We start from the raw sequence: 16,893 nt of genomic DNA on the forward strand, positions 1-16,893 counted from the left end.
ACGTCAAGCGATGTTACTGTCAGGATTATTAGAAAGCCCCCTCTTCTCGCACGGGGCCCTGGCAGCCTCTTTTTTGGCTTTGTGGGCCACTTTGGCCCAGTGATTTCGCCAGCGGCTGGTCGTTTTTACCGCTTGTCCCAGTTCGTTTAACAACTCCGCCACCTCCTCCCACAGCTCGTCTTTTCGAGTAGCAGGCATACGTGGCGAGAGCTCTGTAGAAGCTCTCGCCAGGTATGGATGCTGCTCGATAAACTGCAGGGGAATAGCGGCCTGCTCCTTAGACGCCTGTGGCCCCTTCGCCGACATTTTGTCTTCCTTTCTAAACTGGAGAATTTTAGCCGGGCCTCAACACAGTAAATAAGTTTGAGGTAAACACTTTGTCGAGGCTAAGCGCCCGCATAAAGTGCTCACTTCGATTTTATTATATTTGCCTTTTTATACCTATAATGTAAAGAAAGTCGAAGTCGCTACTGACATTTACCGTTGTTGTAGCAGCTTCTTTCTCGGAACGTAACCGTCAGTGCAGGGGGCGCCTGACTGAGGAAGAATTGGACCATGGACCGCATGGACCTGCACGCTTGCTTGTATACGTAGATGAAGCAATACCGATGCGGCTCGCAATATGGTAAAGACCGGTCAAGCGGTATTACTGAAGATAAGTGCAATTGTAACACACCTATTGCGCTGATTTAAGAAGGTCAGTAGAAGTCACAGCAAACTTAAAAGCAGTGTTTACGTGCAATTATTATAGTTAAAAAGTTCGTAGCCCTGGGCTTAGATAGTGCCTAAAAAAAGAAAAAAAGAAACCACCTTCGCAGTGCTGGTGCTTGGCTGGTCTTTGCGATGATTAGCTGAAAATTGCAAACTATGTCGCGCATATTGTCAAGCCTCCAAGGCGAGAAACTTGAGAACACTCCGGAAGGAGCACACTTTTATTTAACAAAGCAATTTTAATTTATTATTTTCTTAAAGTGAGAGGTCTTTATCTCATACAGCTCTAATAAAGACGAAAAAAAAAAGACATTCTTTTCTCTACTTGCCATTTCCTTACATGGGTAACAAAACTCTTACTATGACGTTGATTTTTTACGATTGTAGCGTTACTGTGCTACAATCGTGGATTATTGTGCAATATCGTGCTACAAGCAGCGCTGGTAGCGAGCTTTTGCCGCACATTGTTTAGCCACAATCTGTTAAATCTTATTGCGTTGTATGGCTCTCCTTTTATCGGATGCTTCTGGATTACGTTAATGAAGCGCCCTGTCGAATAAAGGTTTAAACAAATAGCAGTAAGTAGAATACAGTCAAGCTGTCGAGACACTTGCACTGTCATTCACGGCTACACCTCGAAATTACGACAAGTTAATGGTAAGTTAACAATTTCTTCAAAATTTATTAGCAAGATTTAATGCCTCGAATACGTGTTTCTGTGAGAAAGCAAAAGTATGGGCGAAACCTACTTCGCTGGTGGCTGCATGTTGTCACGATCTGTGAGAATTACGTGCACGTAGGCTTCTTATTGCACCTAGTCACTGTTTCACGTACGCGATGGTGCAAGCTTCTCGGTATGGACACATGTTGAGGTAGTTGTGATGGACATGTTCAGGTAGTTGTCCTGGTATTTGTCCTGGTGTGAAGCATTGAACAGCAGAGGACTGTACCTAACGCATTCAAGTTGAACACAGCTTTATTAGATGCCGCCTTCAGCTACAACGCTCCAGACCGGTGTCAACTTAGTAAGGTGGGGTTACGTGATGGGTGTTGGGTCAGAATTCTCAACCTGCATATTAATTGGCTGCTTACTGGCTGCGCACAATGCGCATGACGAGTCACCACACACAGTGACACCATCTCCAAAACAAGCGAACCAGGCTCACGTCTCAAGGTGTTTCGGGTTTCAGATGTGTTTATTTCTCGTTTGCTGGTAAACTCAGGTACAGGACTATAATATTGTCGCGAGGAAAGCACAAATGCCACACACATATACTTTTCCAGGATTACCGTTTGCTGTTTCCCTGTGTGAAAATTGAGCAAACATGCCGAGATGCAAACCGCAGTAACACGCTACCGTTTACTCGGAAGTTCCGATCACCGTAGTTGAACGAGGTGACAGTCCAACAGCGCGCGAAGACACACACAATGGAAATAGCGTACTTTCTCGGGCATCTCACGGAATCACAGATTACACAGGTTTAGCGTCGTGAAACTGATTATCGTACACCGTTCCGACTACCTGCCGCCGCTCGTGAATGCTAGCTTTTCCGCGCCGACCCTTCCGGATGCTTGCGTAAAGCTGATCAGTTCACATGCGAGAGCTGCGGGCGGTGGGGGGCGGTAGCGGTAACGGCGGGTTCTACCGTCGTGCTAAAAATATACGTTATGTATATAAACCATACGTAGTGTGCCTTGATTTTAACCGAGGGTATAAACAATTTAATTATGGGACTTTCCGCGCCAAGATCACGATCCTATAATGAGGCACGTCGTAGCGGGGTGTCCGAATTCATTTGGCCACCTGGGGTTCTTTAACGTGCACGCAATGCAAAGTAAGCGAATTATTTTCGGTGTCTACCGCACACAGTTGGATCCCTAAGGCCAAGAACGCAAGCTCCGAACTTCCCTCGATCACCAAAGAGCGCTATCAAGAGTGAGTCCTCTCGGAACACGAGACCGATTCGCAGTTGGCCGTCGTTACAGTCCGCGAGTGCCTGCTTGAGTAGGTGACGGTCAGGTTCACCATCTGTTGGCTGCCGCGGTGCCTCGAGGCGAACCTGCGACCGAAGCACGGCAGTCCCTTGAGCAGCGAGCCTACGAAACCGCACGGGTCCCGACGCTGTCTCTTCTCGAAGTAGAGGAAGATGTACGGGTTGATGGCGCTGTTGGAGGCCGAGATGACGCCGAACAGCGCCACCACGTTGGCGTCCAGTATGCCCGGCTGCCCCAGAGCGAGGATGACCTCTTGGACCATGTACGGCACGTTGGTGACAAGGAAGGCACCGAACACCACCGCCGTCAACTTCAGCGTCTTCACCTGCGTTAGGAACACAGTATGCGAACGAACGAGATTATGTCGCAGTATCAAGCTAGATAATTCAGTATTGTGCGTGTTAAGTCATAAGACATTTCATAACGGCACTTTTGGTATTTGTCTTTAGAGCCACGGTTGGCCGGTAAGAAGCGGTGCGGGTATACCTTAGGGTAGGCGTACTGGCGCGGAGGTTTTTGGTTTTGCTATCTTTTACGTGTGTGCGTTGCATCGGCTCTCGGGTTTATGTTCGTTCGTACCACCTCGCTGAGTGTGGAGACATCAATTGGCCACCTCCTAACTTCATTGGCCGCGCATAATAACGTAAAGTACGAAATTTGCAATGTGAACCACGAGTAATATTTGCGTTTGTAGCACTGCTAACGCGCAGTGCGGTCAGTACGACAAATGCGTTCTTTGTGAATGTTATGAGTGCTGTCAGAAATACCATAAAGTGCGCTAACTGTCACATCGTCATTACTTAATTACAGGAGGAAATCTGCGCCTGTTATTGCTGAGTAAAAGCTGGTGTAGTCCGGATAAATATGTGAATATGCACGTCACTACTACGAGGTGACATGTACAAAATAAATGCCAGATTTTCTCTCTGGACTTCATACGCCCTCACTTTCGAGGCTTCGGAGCCGAGAAATCTTACCACAATACCTCTCACGCAAATCTTGTGAAACGGCTGTTGCGTAACCAATCTCCCCGTTTGCACAATTTCAAGTCATCAAGAAAGGTTTCATGCACAAATCCCGAACATTACTCCCCGATTTATTCTCTTAACCAAATTACTCCGAACAGCAGCTTGAAACTGGGTACATGTGTAGGCTTCTTGAGCGATGTCATTCACTCATATTGCTGAAAACCCTTCAGCAGATCTTCGCATCTTAAAAGCAACACGAACCGAGGTATATAGTTTACTGCACTTGTACAATCTTAACTGACGTTTTTGACACTTTTACTCCCCAATCCACTTCCCCACATGTAGGGTAGCAGAGCGAACAGAGTCTTTAACATCCTTGCCTTACCTTCTCTCACTTGGTGGCATTGACACTGATCTTTATTTGTTAGGTCGTCCTGAATTTAATACTGAATAGAGCAAAGCGTTGGTTGGGGCTAATTAGTAATTAATGCATATTAAAGTTTTAGCGCAGGTTTTACAAAGAAGCCCACAGAGGCACGAACATAGCCGCCGCGGTTGCTTAGTGGCTGTGGTGTTGGGCTGCTAAGCACGAGGTCGCGGGATCGAATCCTGGTCATGGCGGCCGCACTTAGATGGGGCGAAAACACCTTTGTACTTAGATTTAGGTGCACGTCAAAGAACGCCAAGTGGTACGAATTTCTGTAGTCCCCCCACTACGGCGTGCCTTATAATCATATCGTGTTTTTGGCATGTGAAACCCAGTATATTATTTTTCAGAGACACGAACAGAACGTGCGTCCACTTCCAGCTAATGTTTAATGCGATGTTCTCAATATATACAGCAAAACAAAAAAGAACAAAAGAAAGAACCTAACTAACCACTTGATCGTTCCACTTGCGATCTGTTTGCCTCAACAAAACTTATTTGGCAGCTCACGGTCTCTTTTGCTATCTGCCAAAGAAATAAGTATTCGTGAGGGAAGCTGGCAAGAAGCGCTCAGTAACGCACAGGTGTTGATACGATCAAGTGATTGGGCGTATGTTGTTCCACTTCTTCTTGCAATTTTTGCTGTAAATATTCAGAACATTTGGCATTAAAAGTTAGTTCGAAGTTAGCGTGTGCTCCGTTCGTGTCTCTTTGTACTTCTTTGTAGATTCTGCGCTAAAACACTAATAGGTTTGATGCTGAACATTATGTGGTAATAGATAGCCTCAAGCTCCGCACAAGAGCACAAGGGAAATTTTGTTCCCGTAAGGATTCTGGGCATTTAGAAGAAAGCTGTTTCGGCTTCTCCTCAAGTTCACCCGCTATACAGAGCTGGAGCGTAAATGTTGAGCCGCGTGGGCGGGGCATACCAGGGCGCAGAGGATAGTGCATCACGGTTCGAATCGGCCCACGCCGTTAGTCTGGCTTATATACGTTGTTATGACGGCCTCAAGGGAATACATTGCGCGAGTGGTGATAAGTGGCGTCTGGGAGAAGCACTCCCTCGGTAGCATTTACAAAGCTAGGTCAACCAGGTCAGCCAAGCAAAGCTTCTTCTCCTTCATCTCTCCCTCTCTCTCTCTCTCTCTCTCTCTCTCTCTCTCTCTCTACTTTTCGAGCATGAAAACAACATACATTTAAAGAAAATCGCCCTGGAAGCCTATATGAACTAGAGAGCTCATAACTGCTGTTTCTTTCGGACTTGCTCGAATGCGCCAACTGATCTGCGTTTTTCCGGAAAGCATCGCATCCAATTTCAAGCTGCTCCTGGCTACCTCGCAAGTACCACGCTGGAATTCTTTTGTTCTTCCCATCTTGGCGGGTCGTTAAACGCACCGCGGGGTAGTCACCCTGCTTCGAAGGCTGCACGTCAATACGACTACACGACCGTCAGCATCATGGTAAATTTGGTGACTTTAGAAACAGGAGAACGAACAGAAATGTTGAGGCCCATCTCCTTGTTCACATTTCCGTTCGCCGTAAGAAGAAAGTGTGTGGTGGACGTTTTCCATAAGGTGTTGCATGCACGCTCCGACCTCGCTGCATACACGCGTTGGTCTACCACCAGCAGCTTCTAGTTATCATTTCCGGAGCGGTTGAAAACACCAGCAGCTTTTCCGTTATCAGGACTCTGCCCTTTTCGGCTTCACGCCATTGCCACCGAATGCGTACTGCAACACGCGCTACACGAGGCGAAATCACTTGTTCTCGCACGAAACGCAAGCCATTAAATGAGGAGTGGACATGCGACTGGCAGGGTAAAAGTGTGCTAGTACACGGAACGGAACTTATATCCCCCGTAGATGGACCAATCGACACATGTTATCCTGTTGCTGCCAAGTGCATTGCCCTGTTCTTTTATTTATGCTTACTACGCATATTTTTTTTTTGCTTCTTATTAAACTGCCCTTTTTGACCTTGTCGCACTCTTGCTGTCTGCGTTAGCGTCAGGGTTGCTTGCGGGATGCTGGTTGCCGCCGCAGGCGGCCGTAAGTCACTGCGCAGGGGCCGTCACAGGCAAACTCGGGGAGCTTCGTCACCGTAAATGTCGTCTATAGTCGCGTATACGGTAGGAGGAAACGTTATACCTGATGGATATTTTCTCTTCAGGTACGAATATGTCTGTTTATATCGGCAGGTGAAGAGAGTGAGAGAGAGAAGAAAAGATATGTATACCGTTTACAGCACCTTCCTTGCGGAGCGCACACGAGATGGCGCTACTGGTTGCGCCGCCATATGACGTACTCCTTCTGAGTGCAGCCGAATGCCTGAATCTCCACAAAAAGGGAATGGAATTGTGAAAACTCTCTGACGGGATACGATACCATATTGCACATATGAAACAAATTGCGGCGTGCTACAAGTGAAAAAGTATCCCTTGACACTAAGCAATATCAGCATGTCCTGCATTACTAATAAGTGGAAGTGCGAGCTCGTGTGTTGCGCGGACTTTTACCAAAGAAGTCGTTGTATAATTTTTTGTCATAGGTGAACGAACATTTTTGCTGATTAGGCTATTGAGTCTTTAAGAAAAACAAAGAGTTTTTTGCTTCAACATGAAGACGATATAAGCAGCGACGTGTGCGAGTGAGCTTGGAACATTTGAATGCCCCTTCGTACACGTTTGATGTCGCCGTACTGTCTTGCTTTTTAACGAACGCTTCACGTCCGAGAATTCGCATTTTATTAACACGAGGAGACGACTAGTCGGGGCTTGTACGTGCGCGTAGTTGCAGCAGATTGCGCACACAGTCACGCTCATGAAAGACGCGAGGAAGAAAGTGGAGAGGAGGGCACAGTGTAGTCATGAGGCGGAAAGCGAAGGAGGGTACGGCGAAAGCGTGAGAAGCGCAGTGCGGCGACGATGGCTACGAGATGGCGCCAGAGTATAGCGCTCGTCGTCAGGGGGTTCTGTCGACGGTGGCTCCTGCGCGTCGTGCCCACGTGACACCCACTCGCTGGCTCTCGCGATCTCCAGACGCGCGAGGCAGTCGCGCCGCACTTCGCTCCGTTTGCCACGTGCCGCACGCAACCGAATGTCCGCGCCAGCTAATACAACGCGACATGGGAATGCGTATAGAACTGCGCTCAAATTTTGCATGAGGTGGTATCGTAATCGTCGGTGAATTTGCTCCACCTGAAACGTGCCGCGCGAGACGGATTGCCCGCGCCAGCCAATATGTCGCGAAATCAGAACGCGTATAGAGCTGCGCTCAAACTTCGGATTAGGGAGTATTGTAATCGTCAGTGAATTTTTGTTGCCCGCCCTCAAAATGCGGACATTTCTATTAGTGATTAACAACAAAAGAAACCTCTAAACGAACAACGTCTGCCGTTACTGGATTGCACATTCAAATTGCGGGGACTACAGCAGCAACTGCGATATTGATGAGCGTTTCAAGAACACCCCGCTGTGGCTCGAGTAAAAAGAAGAAAAAAAAGGACAGAAAAACTCAAATGCGTGTCAGTGGTTGCGCTTTCTTAGGAGGCAGTGAAAGCAATCTCGATCGCAGACACAGCCATGAAACGCCTTTCAGCGATAAAAAAAAAAGAGTTGCAGAGGTATTTGGAGGGTGGCAGAAGATCGCTCGCAGGACGACGCACCGTCAGCGATACGGGTTACCAACGGCAGTCGACGGAAAGGGCACATTTCGATCACGAAATAAATGTTATGGTAAGGCGAAGGTAGGCAAGCGTCAGCGAAGACGACGTATCGACGTATCGCCTTCGCGTGACGTTCCGCGCACCAGCGGGCGCACGTCGTAATTTACCCCCCGGCGTCGTCCTCGATCACTGTTTCGAAATGCACGGCAAAAAAAAAAAAAAATCCTGCGTGGCTTCACGGTTGACGCGTCAAGAGACCTTGCTGGCTGGCTTTGAGCAATTTGACGAGCGTTTCCGCGGAGCGGTTCTCGCATAGAGTCAAGCTGTGGAGAGAGCGAATGCGCTGGCCTCGGCATATATATAGCGAAAACTTCCCCGCCTGTCTCAGCATCTTGCCGAGCACATCGAAGGCGCGTCGCGGACGCGCATCATTCATTCAGCAGGATGAAACTTTGCCGACTGCCATCTTGCTAGAATATGCAAAACAAACGCGGTTGAACTTCTCGGCACTGGAAGTCATCTGCCGCGCCTTTCTTCGTTCAAAAGCCATTCTCTTATCGGTCGACGCAAGCATCGACCGATACGCTCGCGTGCCGCGGATATCGAAACGCGCAGGCAAATCAGCGGTTCCAACGGCGGTGCCGGAAGCTACCATGGGTTCTGAAATGCCACGTTTCCCATAGGGAATACCTTCTTGCCTCTTTTGCGCTTGCACGGCATGTTTACCATGGGATTGGATTATTGATTCTATCCGCTTGGTATAAGTAAATGTGTTCGGGCGCTTCGGGTGCGAGGACTTCTGTTTTCGCAGCGACATTTGCCTCAACGATCTAACATAAGGTGGGCACGCGTGGCCGTTGTGTGCGGTTGGTCGTGGGCGTGCCTTGCATCTGAAATGCCTCGAGGGCGAGGCGTAATGGGCTCGCTTTTTTTAGAGACGCCTGTTTCGAAATGGGGCCGCGTACGAGGCATATACACTCGGCCAAAGCTGGTAACATGGTGTCTTGCACTTGGGCAAACATTCGGCGAGCGCGCGACAAATTTGAAGCATTGCAGCCTCCAGGATCGAATGCTAGTAGCATGATTGCCATCACTTCTCTTTCGGCTACGCGGAACACCGCGTGCTGTGGAGAAACTGAAACTGCGAGCTCGTGTGCACATTACGGGCAGCGGGCGCACCTGATCCGCGAATAGAAAAATCATGTTTCACGACACTCGCGGATCGGTGGCCGCGTGGGTGCTTGGAGTTGTAGCTCCGCGGGCTGTGGCAAGACTTGGTGTAGAGCACCTCGTGAAAACGTCCGCGTCTGCGTCCACGTCCGCGTCCGCGTCTGCGATTCTGCCATTAATGAAAATAACTAGTCTGCAGCGACCACAACGAGCACATATGTTTCTTTTTCATTATTATTAACCACAAAGAAAAAAATCTGGAGGTCGTTTGAAGAGGCAGAGGACATCAGGCACTGTTGGGTGAAGACGGCGTTCTATGAAGCAGGTGTTATACGCTCGTTGGCACCACCAGGCTGACTGTGAAGGATGTTGGAATCAGCTTCTAATACATTTTTTTTGTGACTCATCGTCCTCTGTCACGCATCCCAACGATTCGTAAGTAAGCGAAAAAAAAAAAAACAGGACAGGACTGCGGCTTTTGCACCGTTACGCTGGTCTGGTCGCACCGCAATATAATTTTTGGTTGCGACAAAGCACAGCCGTGCGGAACTTACTCTCTTTGCTGATCTAGGGTCTTGTCGCATGTTTCTGGACCTGGCAGAGTTCCTTTAATTGTATACTCTGGGACCCCTCTAAGACAACTTACGACAGTATATTCTGATTGTTACAGCGCTGCTATAGTCTCAAAACGAAACCAGGATTAAAAATTAGTGCATCGAAGGTGGAAGTTAGCTAAGTACGTGTAAATGTGACTAGCAGTAAGAACCAGCAGAGTATAAGTACACACTAAACATTTTTACACCCTTATGGGTGTTAGTAGGGGTGCTTTCGGCATTTACACCCATGCCCACACCCTTTTAGCACCCTTTTCGGCCAAAGCACCCTATCACAAGGGTGGATACCACACATAAGGTGTGACTTTGCTCAAAGAAGGGTGTTAAATCGACGCCTGAAGGGTGTTGAACGTATTGATGCATAAATCTGAGTAACGTGTACACGTCCACGCATTGAGCAATGTGTGTATGTATTTCATTTTTAATGCGAAAGCGTTTCATGGCCTTTCAGGTAGGAAAAGTGGCGTTCTCCGCAACAATCCATACGGGACCCTGCTCATGCCAATCTTGTCATTTCCCTTGAAAGCATTCAGAAAGCATTCAGAACCGCGCCGCCCGTTTTATTCTCTCAAATTATTCACTTCATTCTAGCGTCACGTCCATGAAAAGAACACTAGGTGAACCTGACCTTTGGTTACGTCGCAAATACTTTCGTCTCTGTCTTTTTCATAGAATATGCTAATTTAACCCTTCCCGTAAAGAAAATCTTTTCACCACACCAAGTTCTCGTCTCGCATCGACCATCAACACAAAATTGATGTGCCATTCTTCCTTTTTGCCAAGAACAGCCACTGAATGCAACCGCCTTCCCGCCTCAACAGTCTCAATTTGTGACACCACTAATTCAAGGTCACCGTTCAATTATCTTATGGTTTGATTTTCTATTTTTGCGCTGCATTGCAATTATTGCATATTTTCACCACTTCTTTCTGTTGTGCCTACTAGGCCTTGAATGTATATAATAAATAAATAAAATGTGAAGTCATCACCGTCTTGTATGACGTCAGTAGTGATACAGAAGGTAGTAAATACAACAACGTTAAGTATGAGCAATTATGGGTAAATAATGTGAAATAATGTGAATAAGGATGGAATAAATTGCATTAAGGTTCGTACAAACTATAGCACGGTGGATTACGGGAGATTAAGGTAGTATTGTGAAGAACACGTGACAATGTATGAACTAACGTATTATGGTCACGTGACAATTGCAAGTGTAGATGCGTGAAGCGATTAAGTTTTCCCATTCCTAAGTGACTGTCGATATTTCTTCAAGGATTCTGATGTTACTGGCATGACGGCCACTCCAAAAATGTATCATCCAGAAAAAGAACGCCCTTTCACTTACAATTCCATTATCATTATTTTTCGTGCTCACAGGAATAGTAACATGCAATTAAACACTTCTAGAAAAACTGCAGTAGCAGAGCGAAAACACGAGAGCAACTTGCGCAATTCTGCACTAATATTTCGGTGCCCTTAATAGCCCAACAAAAAGTGGTGAAATGGAAGAAGCTGTTTGGATACATTGCTGAACAAACAGGGACGTGCTGTTGGACGAGCCTCTGCTGTACAATGGCATCAACATACAATTTGCATGGTGAATCCATAAAGAAGACTTATAGAGGCGAGATCACGTTGGAAGTTCTCAAACCCGAATTTCCACGTACCTTGCCTAATTCATTCAGAGGCTTACTAAGCTACTGATCTTCTTTCTAAGTGCATCCTCAAATACAGCTTGTAAGGCTGAGCCTATATATTAAGGGCTGGTGTCGTCAAAGCTGTAATTTCTTATCCAGAGCATACGCACTTGCAAACGCAGTCTTCAGTCTCCTCATGAATGTTTACGCGTCGCTGTCGCACGACCAAGATGTGAGCGTCTTTATCGAGCCATGATATCGCTGAAACTACGCTGTGACCTCGCAAAGTTGCTTCGTTCGGACGCAGCGAATAATCTAATCGCACCAGCAGAAGAGCGCCGATCGTCTCGCTCACGGTCCCGATTTGTGTACTGTACCCTCAGTGATGCAGCACAGACTGCGCCCCCCACCCCAAAATAAAATGCCCCGCACGAAACGTAGTAGTAACTACCCGCCTCACCGCTCTAGTTAGAGACCACAACGAAGCAGCAGCAAACAGGCGGCCATGCGAGCAAGCAAACCTGTCAGAATAAACGTTCAATTTGCGCGGCCACCCCATGCCCAATGAAAAGCGACCGGAAGTGACGGCCGACGCTGTACCATCACTTCGGCGCGCGGCAGGACGGGAAGGCGGAAGCTGCGCCATCATGCTCGTTTTCGCGTGCGTTCGCGTCGCGCGCTGTGCGAAGTAATTTTAAACGTGTGATTAGTTTTGCGCGCGGGGTAGAAAAAGATGTGGCCCATGCTTTGTGTATTACTCGTGCCCCACTTCAAAGCAAAGCGTTCGTACGCACTGGAAGATGGATCCACGAAGGCTTAAACGAGAAGTTGCAACGTGCCCGGTCGGTAGTACTGGCATGATGGAAACTTTCAGGCAAGTGCCCGTTTATTTGGTATTTGTTTTGTTCGCTTTAGAAATATCTCACTGTGATCTCGTAGCATAATTCATAATTCGCTAATGTAAGAGCAAGAGCAGCTGCACTCCTACTAGGGCAAGTTAACTACCTCGATTGCGTCCCGTGTGACTAATGTTTGTCAAATCTACATCGGGCGTGGTGCGCCTGCATAGTTACGCTTTGTTTCTCAGCGCTTGAACGTTCATTGATGTGATTCTCTTGTGCGTTCAGCGCGGCAGCTTGTAATACGGTCGTTCGCACTTCAGTTAAATGTGGTCGACCACTTTTGCGTCGCGTAGAAAAAGGACTGGCCTAGCCACCTTTCGAAGGAACCGGCGCGGTATTGGTTCTCTCTGATGCGGTCGCGTGCTGCTGTTGCTGCTTGCCGGACGCCTTCAGCATTTTTTCGGCTCGCTTTGTCTGTGCGTGTGCGCGTGCTCGCGCTCGGCTTGATTTGTGTGTGCGTGCGTGCGTGTGTGCGCTCAGCTCAGCTCGCTTTGTGTGTGTGTGCGTGCGTGCGCTCGGCTCGCTGTGTGTGTGTGTGTGTGTGTGTGTGTGTGTGCGCGCGCGTGCGTGCGCGCGCGCGTTCAGTACATGCCGGTTTGTATGGGCCGGCGTGTTTGCGCGTGTCTAGTGCGTACGTGTTTTGTGAGTGTGTTGTCTGTGGGTCGCTGTGTGTGCGTGCACGTGTTAGCGTGTCTGCCTGCATGCATGTATGTGTGCTTGTTTGTGTTCATCAATGTGCGCGTGCGCGCTTTTGTGTCTGCGCTTTGAGAGTGCGTATACTTGTGTGCGCGTGTGGGTGCGTTTTGTGTGCGTGCGTGTGTATTGCATGAGGCCGGTAGAGTTTTACTCGCAATAAAACTCTTCCGATTTGGTGCAGCGAATGTTCCCGCCTGAAAACCGAGTTTGGTTTCAAGCCACCCTGGACAACTGCTGTAGAGGCGCCGTTTCTCGGGAGGACCAGTGGGAAGGCGCCAAGTATACGCTTCGTCCTTTTTCCTCCCATGCACTGATAAATCAATAGCCTTGTTTTTTATTGTGAAAGGAACGGTACATCCAGAGCATAAATAAATGATTAAGAAATCTGGTAGTGTGTTTTAAAGACGTGGATTTCCCATTAGCCCACATTTCTTTTGATGCAGACAACCGCAGAAATTGTTAGCGGCAGGTTATTCGAGACGTTCTACGTATATAGCAATTGTCTTCAGGAGCTTTAATGAATTTTGAAAATTTGAAGCGTTGTGCTTTAGAGGTATCATATACAAGCTTTAGGTCTCCGAGTAATTTGCATGCCCTTCGAGAGCTGTCGCCTATAGCCCTATTGAAATTCGTAACTACAGTTTGGAGCACTGGGGAAGCTAGAAGGCTTGTCCTGGCTCTCGAGAAAGTGTTTAAGCTGGTGGTGTAGGTTGAGGAGTTTGGGGTTGGTAACACAAAGGATTTTTTATGCCTTAGCAGTAGGAGTGACACAGGATAAAAAAAATGTATGTGTGTCAAGCACAGGAAGCTGCTCATATTGTAGAAGCGTGTGTGTGCGTGTGTGTGTGTGTGTGTGCGCCCATGCATGCGTGCGTGTGTGTGAATTCTCTCCTCAAAAGGGAGTATGTGTGTAAGTGAGCTATTTCATTGCTGGTCTGTTTGCCAAGAATTGGCAAGAAAACACAAAATCAATTTAACTTGAAATAATAAACTTCAAAGCATACTGGCGACAGCAGCATACAAGCATGCAGCTGTGTGACAATCTTAATGCATGACTGCAACATCTGGAAGGAGGCTTGCTTCTTCAGTAAGCAGCACAAAGTCCATATTCTTGGCTTTTCTCGTTCAAACCAAAACGAGGCTCATTGCCAATGATCTTGTCTTTTGCTCTAATAGCATTTGTTTATCTTGTACTTAGAGCGTCGTTTCTCGCAGGTCATGCAGATGGTAGCAGCAATTTCACAATGCCCAGCCTTGGCGCCCCCCATCAAGAGCAAGCCACTTGCGTTCGCCTTCAGACAGATGGTTAATGTCTTCTTGAAAGCGGTTGAGAAGACAACATTGTAAGTAGATATAGTTGTGTAGTGTAATATAATAAGTCAAGTTATAATTTAAAACTCAGGCTCCTTGGCCGCCTAAGCTTGATATGATGTGCAGTTGTGTGTGGTTGTAAATATTGCCGATGGTACAGTCCATACTGCAGGTATGACTGCTGATCCAAAGTATACATTTGCATTTTCTTGATGGTCTTTCATAATGAGGATTTTCTTTGTGCAAGAATATTCACAGAATGCCGGGGCATTGTAGCATCATATTCTTTATTGTGCATTCACTGCTAATTTCGTATGACCTTCCTGCTACCAATTTATTTGCAGGAAAGGAATATTTGTTTACTCTGCAATGAGCTTGTTATTTGCTCATTGCATTACACTCTTCTACCGTTAATTTATTCCCATATAATTATCAAAACCTTGAAATTTCAGCTGTTTTTATTTTGAATACAATATCAAAATCAAAATGCACCGGATTGCAATCTAGACTGCAAGGGATTTGAAGAAATTACAAGAAACCAGGACCTCTCGAGAGCGTTAAAAAAACGTTTCCGCAGGTAATGTGCCTAATTGTAGTGAGCTAGCTGCTCACGAAAATTGCAAGCATATTTCATTTCACATAGTTTTGCAGGATATAGCAGGCCTATCATAGTCTCTGAGCACAACCTTACCTCATTTGCATCATGAAAATGTCTCGTGCTGAATTTGGGACAAGTTTTGAAAAATGAATGTATCATAATTTTGAAACTACACAAAGTATTGGTTGAGGCTAGACAGTTTTCAAACAACTTGACCATGTTGAACTTAGCCATTACAGGACGGAAAAAAAACATGCACAGGAGCACTCATTCAATGAAATGTGATGCTTGTGGTTATTTTGCACATGCAAAATGTACTTTTAAGCGAGAGAGGGCAGGTAGCCAATTTACAACCATTGTGACTCATGCGGGTAGTAGCAACACAGGATGAGAAATGGTTGTGTCTCTGAGGTTCATTGAATATGTGAAAACTCATATACAGTACACCCCCCCACCTCCTATGAGGGGTAACCGTGCAATATGTTTTGGGCAAGAAAAACGATTGTTCTAGGAAACAAGAAATTTCAGGCTCTAGTTGAGAGGCTACAGAAAGAAGGACCATGTAAATAGTCAGATTAACATAAACTGCATCGGAGTGGCATCACAGTTTAGAGCATGAAGTGGGAGCATGAGGAAGGATCATAAGTTTAAATAAGGGAATACTACTTGTCAGTGCATTGCCAAGCTAACCCATTGAAAGAAGGGGGCGTGCTCTAAGAAAAATAGTTGATCACACATGCTAAATTTTCGAGGAAAGTATGCCAAAATGCCCATTCTTACTAAATTAATAAATAAGAAATACACGATAAATTTTAGGATGCAGAAAGTGTCTAATAAACTGCATTGTAGAGTTGGATATTGTTGGGCTGGATGCATGTATTTCAGGGCAAATGAGAATGCCAGTGGGGATTCCCTCATTTTCATTTTGTGTGCACACTCTGTAAAACAGTTCTCTTTGTCTCCTAGTGTAATAATGTTGTGTAAAAACAGTCATTTTTTAATGCCTTGTGCATTTAACTCTTAATGTGCCATATCCTGTAAGCTTTTCACCTGCAGTACTTATAAAGTGTAATGCAGATATATTGCTGATTTCATAATGTCAATTTTGTATTAAGGTCACATACACACTCTTGGACAAATGTCTGTTGTTGAGAGATGTCATTGGTAGTCTTTAAACTTTATTCACTCTTATTTTCTATGGTGAAAAGGCTACTGTAAATTTGTTTTTGCTGCTGTATGTACCTTGTGTTCACAATGACATAGTGGTTTAGCATTCACAGTAACATGCAATTCCTTAATTTGCAAAATAGAAACTTCTCCTACCTTTCACTTGTCTTGCCCAGTTGCCTGAGCGGTGCATTCTGCCCAGTCACATTAATTATCATTTTTCCGCAAAGTACGTGTGTAATTGCACGGGCTGAATTCTCATGATTCTCTTCTTATTTTGCTAATGCAGGATGCAAGATTCCAGCAATGCCATGCGCTGCATTTATTGGTCAAGATGCTCAGAGAATGGAGTCCCTGCACCTCGTGGTTAACCGTGAACATTTCTTTTTCTTTTGGAAAGCTAAAGGCCATTTGCTGCATCACTTGCATTTTTGCAGCTCAGATGTGTACTATATTTTTCTAATTTTGAATCAATATTGGCTGTTCAGTATAAAAAATGACGTACAGCGTGAAGGACAAGGACTGCGAGAGACACACTCCACTGACTTTCAACAATATTTTATTGCGTTGCCACATCGTGTGTGTATACACAGAGGGGTCATGAGCAGAAAATGAAAGCCAGTCGCAAGGGGTGTTCTAACAGCAAGTCATTGTAAAAAGAACATGGTCACTTGAAAAAAAAGACATCACAATTTCTATCTGTTTAGATACAAAATTTCACTAGGGGTCAGCGTGATAGAGGGGCCACTAACGCACACACTACCCAGTTTTCTGGTGAAATCAGCTTCAATAATTTACCGGGTGAGCTGTGTCTCGCTGAAACTTCGTATCTTAAAGAGGGGCATGCAGCCGCAGTCCCGGCAATGAATGCCCAAGTGGCCTTGAACAGTGTTATTGACGCTGTTATAGTGCTCTCTTAAACGATCATTTAGGCGCCTGCCTATCTGTCCAATATATTTACTGCCTCAAAATGGGAATTTGGGAAACCACATTCGTTGCACACATCGCAAAACGTTTTCTGTGCCCGGCAG

General features: G+C 46.2%; 1 protein-coding gene and 1 long non-coding RNA gene across 3 annotated transcripts in view; one reads left to right on the top strand and one right to left on the bottom strand.

Moving 5' to 3' along the window:
• Positions 1 to 1,896: 1,896 nt before the first annotated feature.
• Positions 1,897 to 16,893, bottom strand: part of LOC142572507 (putative G-protein coupled receptor 150) — a 75,597-nt gene continuing 60,600 nt past the window's right edge. For both annotated transcript variants that reach the window (XM_075681676.1, XM_075681675.1), the window contains one exon: positions 1,897 to 3,031. In XM_075681676.1, coding sequence (XP_075537791.1) covers positions 2,642 to 3,031 — 390 coding nt within the window. In that variant the 3' untranslated portion in view covers positions 1,897 to 2,641. The remainder of the gene's footprint in view (positions 3,032 to 16,893) is intronic.
• Positions 11,293 to 16,475, top strand: LOC142572508 (uncharacterized). Its single transcript, XR_012826092.1, has 3 exons — positions 11,293 to 13,065; positions 14,002 to 14,129; positions 16,152 to 16,475. It is a non-coding gene; the product is annotated as an uncharacterized LOC142572508 (long non-coding RNA).

This window comes from Dermacentor variabilis, chromosome 2 (assembly GCF_050947875.1).
Source record: "Dermacentor variabilis isolate Ectoservices chromosome 2, ASM5094787v1, whole genome shotgun sequence".
Lineage (NCBI taxonomy): Eukaryota > Metazoa > Arthropoda > Arachnida > Ixodida > Ixodidae > Dermacentor > Dermacentor variabilis.